This window comes from Sciurus carolinensis, unplaced genomic scaffold (genome assembly GCF_902686445.1).
Source record: "Sciurus carolinensis unplaced genomic scaffold, mSciCar1.2, whole genome shotgun sequence".
Lineage (NCBI taxonomy): Eukaryota > Metazoa > Chordata > Mammalia > Rodentia > Sciuridae > Sciurus > Sciurus carolinensis.
The window spans coordinates 170101-177501 of NW_025920283.1; the positions used below are offsets into that span (position 1 = coordinate 170101).

The following is a 7401-nucleotide window of genomic DNA, read 5'->3' on the forward strand; positions in this document are numbered from 1 at the left end:
CCCACCTGAGTGCACAGTCATGAGTCACTTGCAGTCACTTGTCTGCTTTTACTGCATTAAGAGATTCAACTACTTCCCCAGCAACACCAGCATTGCTGCTTCCATTTCCTTTGATATGATGCTGTGGACACAAGAATTTCAACTACAGTGGGAAGAATACCAGATCCAACATTAGTCCTGGCTCTGTCAACTGGTGGGCAACCTTGGACACACGTTCTTTCCTATGCCTCAGTTTCCTTATCTGTCAAGTGGAATGAGCATCCTTAAGTTCAGTTATGTCTGTGTGTGCACCTACATCCCCTGACCACAGCCAGAACTCATCCCAGTCCACCAAGCTCAGCTTCTGTCTTGGCCACAGACTTTCCCATGATTCCCTTCCAGCAGGCTCTTTTGATGTTCACTTTTTATTTAGGATCAAGTTTTTCAAATCTTTTCTCAGTTTCCTCTTGTGAGAAATAGACAGTCCAGTGGTCTATTTTCAAAATACAGTATTTAGCCTTAAGTGTTATACTGGGATATAAGAAAGGCAGTCAGAGGGGAAATAGCAGAGTGGAAAGTGACAAAATAGCTCCAGAGCCCATGGATGTGGCAGATCCAAAATCCATCACCTGAACATCCCCTTGACAAAGGGGAAGGTAGGGGAAGGGATCAGTCTGACCAACAGACATAGAAATCTCTCTGTTAAGAAAAGAGTAATTTAGGTAAGTAAGAGGTACACAGGTGTCAGAATGCATGCACACCAAGAATACTTTTCCGCCACAAGAGAACAGAGGAAGGGAAGAACAACTGAAGGTATATGTCCTTAAAATATCTCAATTAGCCAATTGTATATATTGTACCCCTGAATTTGTTTCAACAGGTCAAGGATCAGAGCTGCCTTAGGGATAAAAACAGGTGGCCTGCCCACCCAGGTGTGATTGCTCTGCAGACCTTATTTGGTAGCACACCCTTCTGCAGATGTACTTTGCTTTTGCCTCGATGAGCTACTTCTGAGCATGACTATTTCCTCATGACATCCAACATGTCTAATATTCTGACATCTGAAAATTTGGGTGTTGTAAGTCATGTCATTCTTTCTCTGATGACTGTAAATACAAAACCACAGCTCCTAAACTTTGATGAGCTGAATGTGGGTGTGCTGACCAGAAGTGAGCAACAGGGAAGAGGCATAGCTCCCCTTCCTGATATTCTGTGTGGTCACACCCTGGCTTGTGCCCAGGCAGCCTGCAGGAACCTCAGGTCCACTGGCAAACTTCCAGATCAATGGCAACCACTGCAACAGCAGCCACCTATTTCTTCCCTTGCCTTCTTCACAGGTCCTAAACAGACCAATAGAAATTCATCAGTCACTGTAAAGGACAGGACACCTGGTCCCCAGGGTGAGAGGCTAAGAAATTTCCAGGGACCACTTGCAGACTGGAGGAAGTAGTCTGAGTGAGAGGGGAAGTCACTGTACATTTGAGCAGAGTAACATGATCTAGTCATAAAAGGATCATTTTGGCTACTGATAAAGATAGGAGTAACTAAATAGTGCCAAGGCGCCAAGTCAGGACCACTGGTACAACCTACTGGGATGCTGAGCTGGCCTTGAATAGAAAATGGCTTTCAATCTGAGCTGATCATAAATGAAGCAAGTTGCCTCAGGAGGTGGTAAGTCAGTCCCTGAGTCAAAGGAACCATGGGGGACGGGTTACTGAGTAGGGAAGTTGTGCCCTCAGTACTCAAGCATCTGATAGGAGTTGGATTAGACAACTCTCCAAGTCTCTTCCAAATGGAGATAATGTGGCTCTGGGAAATCAACTGAATGGACTATTTGCCTGAGGTAGGGATGGTTGACCACCTGGGAAGATAAGGAGGTGTTCAGTGGTGGAAATGTGGGGAGAGGCACTACTGAGTGAAGGAGCAGCATGAGCCAAACTCCAGAGGTGAATAAACAGGGTCTTTAGGGAATCTGACTTGACCAAAAGGGACAGGAACATGAAGGATGGGGAGGGAGATGAAGCTGGAAGGAGATGCAGGACCTCATGGGGGAGAGCTCCCACAGGGCCTGATGATGCTGAGAAAACACTTTGCCAGACCTTGTTGAAGAAGCAAAAGAGAGACTGTAGGAGCCAAAGCAGCAGGTTTTGAACACTTGGATCCACTGAACAGTTTTTTCCCTGACACCTTGATCAGAAACTTCTTGAGGGCACATGTACCCAATGTTCACTGTGCTCCTTGCCCAAGTCCCCAGAGAAAAAGGTATCCAAATGGCTTCCTAAAAACCAACAACATAAATATATGCTCACGAGTATGTGAGCACCCTATTCTGGGGGCTTTTTGTGACCTCACCATAAGATGTTGGGACAATTCTGGGGTGGACCAGTATTTGATGGAAGAGAACTATGCTCATGAGATGCCACAAGATGGTGTCCCTTTCTTCCATCAACTCAGAGCCACTCCACAAGCACTAGCCCTGGAATTCCCAGTGCTCAGAACCTGGTGACATCATCTTTAGGCAACAATGGGGTTTGGGCATTCTTAAGACTCCCATTGGTGGACAGATTAGTGGGGGAGTTCATTCTTTGCCGAGCCAAGGGCCTGGTAACAAGGCTCAACGGTATGGATCCTCAAATGGAGAACCTGGGCCTTCCTGGCAGTAAGTATCCCTTCAGTCCTTTGAGGGGACAAACTGTCAGGGAAGATGCTTTGTACGGATGGGGTAGTGGCTGCCTGCATGGAGGGCTAAAGAGTTAAGAGACAGACTCCTCTAGGTAACTAAGGAGTTTTACAAGCACAGACCATGTTCTCCCCAACCAGAAAAGATACATTGGTGTACTTGTCATGTGGTTCCTTGAGGGTCATGCCCTTAACTTCAGTTTATCAGTCCGAGGGATTGGATGGGTCCTGGACTGGGAGCCAGAAGGCCTAAGTCTGGGCAGCTCATGTCCCCTCTAGACCTAGTGTCCCTTATCTCTAAAAGGCTAACATGGACTCTTAGGCAGACCTAGATTTAACTGAATAAAATGATGAGGTAGGTCTTTAAGGAGGGAGGGAGGGAATGGATGGATGAATGAGCCAAATCAAGGAGAGGGATGAGAAACAGTTCAGGTCCCAAGCCAGAGCTGTCAGTCAGCTGCCTCTTTTCTTTCTTTCACTGCCTCAGCCTGGGTCGCTCTATTCTTTGGACTCATGGGACTGTGTTGTGTGGTTACCGGTGGCCTCATTACATTTCTGCACTGGAGGAAGAAGCTGCAGCGGGAGAGGCGTGCCCAGCATTGGGTGGAAGTGATGAGAGCTTCCTCCTTCACTTATAGCCCACACTTATACTGGCTAAATACCCAGAGACGTAATGGTATCGACGCAGCCATGAATAAAGGTCCTTCTCCAGCTGTTACCAACATGGAGATAAAATTACAGATCCCAGATTGTGTGTGGGAGACAGACACCCCTGAAGATAGGGGTTATGGCTGCAAAGGCAGCAACCCCAGGGCAGAGACCCCTGTTGCTATGGAATCTGCTCTGGTGGTCTCACGGCAGCCCCTACCGAATCGGATGACACAGCGCCAGACCAGATCCCCATTCCCGATCCTCATCTTTGAGGAGATACCCTTTGCCCCACCCCTCCACAAAATGCCTCCCATGCTGGAACGCTCTGCCTCCTACCCGATGGATATCTATGCTCAAAGGAATGTCCATTCCCTTCCCACACTGTTCCTGGAGTGAACTGTTCCAGTGTGAAACTTTTTGATTCATATAGTTAGCCTCCACTCACTGAAGGCAGTCATGTTGACACACAGGGCCCTGTTGAATGTTCAGTTATTAAAGATTTTTGGAAAAGTCAGTCTGTTCTGTCTCATTTGCTGGTAGCAGGGCAATGTCCTTCCCTGTTTGATGATGGCACAAGTCTAACCAATACAATGAGAACTGGAGGTTGGCTTTGAAGAGACACATTGAATCAATACTTGTGGATGAGCTCAGTTCCCTCCATCCAGGATTTAAGCTCACACATGTGCAAGACCCTGGGCTAGGTGTCCAAAAGCAGTGCTGTTCTGCAGGATGGTAAGTTCAATTGCCACAAGAATGACAGTTGCTGAGGGCACACAGGTTTGGCAGTCCTCAATGGCTATGCCACTGGTTAAACAAGTCATCATGAGGCCCATGAACCACACCACACTCTGGGCTGAATGACTGATATCTATGGTATATTGATTCTTAGACAACAACTAAGACACAAGAGCAATGCAAAATGGCTATCATGAGTCTTCTTACTGATGACAGGTTCCAAGGGCATATGCCATTACTTTTTTTTCTTTGTTTTTGCTGAACCACTTCTCCAATTTGCATCTGCCTGGCATTAAAGTTCCTGGTCTTTCTACCAGGTATTCTTTTCCTAATTCTGTCTTGTTAAAACATATGTGTTGAATGCTTTAGTATTTGCAGAGTGTCATCAACGTGGTCCACAGATTGGCTTAGAGGAAGGGCTGGTGAAAACATCCTAAAATTATACACAGAAATACATTCATAGTGTATTTTTGGTTACCCAAAAGTGAAGAGTCCCCTATCACTCTATTACATGGGAATACCTTTTATACTTTCTGGAAATGGTCCTAAAAAGAGAAAAAAATGTAATTATGAGCTATTCGGTCCCAGGTTAAAGATGAGAAAGCCTGGTTCTGGCACAAACATTTTGCCATTTACTTTGGAAATGAGCAAACCCACTCACCCTTGTTGCTCTAAACTTTAAATGTAGACTTCCCCAAGAGGAATTACCAGTTTTTGCCTATTTTGTGGAGTGTTGTGTGTATGGGTATGTGTGTGTGTGTGTGTGTGTGTGTGTGTGTGTGTGTGTGAAAGAGATTGTGATTCTTGACACTTAGTAAACATAGTTTATTTCTTTTCTTTTTTTTTTTCTGTGTGGGTTGAAGGGATTAGGTCCAGCAACTGAACAGGAAGCCTTAGCCCTATCTTTATGACCTCTGTCCATCAATGTTTTTTAAGCCTTTTTCTTTTAATTTTTTAAGGTAAGCAAGAATTTTCTTTTCCCTTTTATAAATATGATCTTATATTATAACTCAAAATATATAATGGGACTAAGTGGATCTTCCCTGGTAGAACAGGGGCAGAGATTCACTCTTTCCACGCCTTGTCCACTCTTAAGTCTTGCCCCTTTCAACCCTGCACATGCCTAAAGTCCCAGACCTACAGTCTTCACTAGAACACTGCATTGTGTCCACCATCTGTCAGTCCTTGCTCTCAAAGAAGGATGGAATCCATAAACATAGGGATCAAAGCACATTTTTTGTTCTCTTAAGAACCAGGGGAATTGGAAGAGGCTTTAGTAAGACACAATGAAAGAAGGAAATGTTTTATTTAGATATAATAACATGGTTGTTTTCACTGATATGAAATAAATAAAGCTCAAATGGAGTCATGAAACCTTGAATTCACTTACTAAACAGAACCAAAATTGCTTATGTGTGACCAATATAGCTCCACTAGAATAAAGTAGATTTGTATTTCTTCATATGAGAAAACAAGGTAGGTTAGGTTCATATAACAAACAATACATGCTGTATAAAGTCTCAGGAAAGCCATATGTGTTCCAGTTTGGTTATTAAAGAAACCATATCTTGTTGGTGTTGGTAAGCAAGCCAATGAGGTGTGCAGCAAACAAAAGCTGTCACTAAAAGTCAACCAACAGGTCACTAGAAGTGTGAGTCCATCATAGTCAAAATCCTCAACTGTAACTGAAGGACCAGAAAGGGGCATAGTAGGGGTTATGTTCAGCAATTGTGAGGAAAGAAATGACAGCAGAATGCAAAAAAGCCAGCAGCAGGGGAAGGGTGTCCACTGCTCAGCTTTGTTGCCTCAGACCCTATCCTGAGTGCCAGGAACTCTGGAGTCATCTTGAAGCCAGGCAACTTATTCCTTCAGGTCTTTGCTTTCTACAATACCTGTTTGCCTCTCTGACTTGCAGGGAGGCTCTTTAAGTAAACATTATGCCAGACATATATATGCGCATGTGTGTATGTATGTATGTGCATATGTATATATGGCATTAGAATAAAAGGATCAAGTAGTAGTGCTTTGGGAAACGAAGAGGAGAAGCAGTAAGAGTTGTCACACTGAAAAGGAAAAAGGATTTAAAATGAAAACTGATTTTTCTCACAGAGCTGAGAATGTGTCAGGTGAGGCTTGACTGTAGCTCAACACAGGGCACAGGCTGGGTGAGTGAGGATAGCATACAGGTGTAAACCCCAAATTAACATCAAGTGACAGGGCTTGTAAGCTGGGGAGTCTGCTGGACTTCACCAAAGGAAGTTGAGATGCCTATCTCTGCCTGGGAGACATGGTAGTTTCTCAGGCAGGATGACAAGGGTATCACAGGCCTGGGTGCAGGATGGGTGCCCCTGGCAGACCAGGCAGGGGAGGGGATGGCACTATACACAGCTCATGGGTGATGCTGGCAGACAAACTTGAGGTGGGAAGACCAAAAAAGAAATTGAAAAAAAAAATTAGTTTTCCATGGATATAGCAACTGGATGTAAAAAGAAGGACATACTACAAGAGTTAAGGTGTCCTGAAAGTATCTGTGTAGGAATAGGAACTTGAAACTAAAAAGGACAAGCTACCTTTCCCACAAGTATATTTCATATATATCAGATATTCAAAAAACACCTTCCAGCTGCGTACACTGGCACACACCTTTAATCTCAGTGACTCAGGAAGCTGAGGCAGGAGGATTACAAGTGCAAAGGCAGCCTCAGCAATGGTAAGGCACTATGCAACTCAGTGACACCCTATGTCTAAATAAAATACAAAATAGGGCTGGGGATGTGTCTCAGTGGCCAAGTACCCTTGAATTCAATCCCCAGTACCTTCCACTTCCCCCAAAATTGCCTTCCATGTGCAGACATATTATTTATAAGTATGTGCAAACATAGCAGCATAATTCAATTTACTGCTGGAACTTTATTTGGTTGTTACAAAATGTGTGAGGGTGTATATATGAAAAAGGAGGAGGGCATGGAAAGCAGCCAGAAGAACAAGAAATTATCTTCAAATTTCCTAAAGTGCTAAGCTAAAGTTAACTATACTTTAGTCTTTCCATGAAAGTGAAATAACTAGGATGGGCAAGAAAAATGTTAAAGAAACACATGTTTTAAAGGGTGAAACAAGCAATAATGACAAGCAGACACATTTGTTATAAAAGCAATTGTCTTGTTTAACTGAATGTTAATACTAGAAAAAAATTTAAGGTTATCCAACACCAAGCTGAGTGTTATGTGAAGAAGAAAAAAAAAAAAAAAAAAAAAAAAACAGTCTTTCCATGTTTAATGGTACTGGACTGCAGTAGCTCACAGGTTAACTTGGACTAGTTAAAGGAAATGAGCTCCATTAGAGAAATAGGTGCCAGGA

At 43.7% G+C, this 7401-nt stretch overlaps 1 protein-coding gene across 1 annotated transcript; it reads left to right on the forward strand.

The window, feature by feature from the left end:
- The first annotated feature begins 2544 nt into the window (after positions 1-2544).
- LOC124975484 (testis-expressed protein 38-like) lies at positions 2545-3705 on the forward strand. The gene is made up of 2 exons (XM_047538179.1): positions 2545-2638; positions 3146-3705. Exons 1-2 carry the CDS (start codon positions 2602-2604, stop codon positions 3703-3705), a joined length of 597 nt encoding a protein of 198 aa, XP_047394135.1. The 5' UTR covers positions 2545-2601.
- The last annotated feature ends 3696 nt before the right edge of the window (positions 3706-7401 follow it).

Excerpts from the sequence above, each read along its gene's own strand:
- LOC124975484 (XM_047538179.1), top strand. The coding sequence starts at position 2,602 with ATGGATCCTCAAATGGAGAACCTGGGCCTTCCTGGCA. Across the intron at positions 2,639-3,145 it reads GAACCTGGGCCTTCCTGGCA|CCTGGGTCGCTCTATTCTTT; the intron begins GTAAGTATCCCT and ends TCACTGCCTCAG.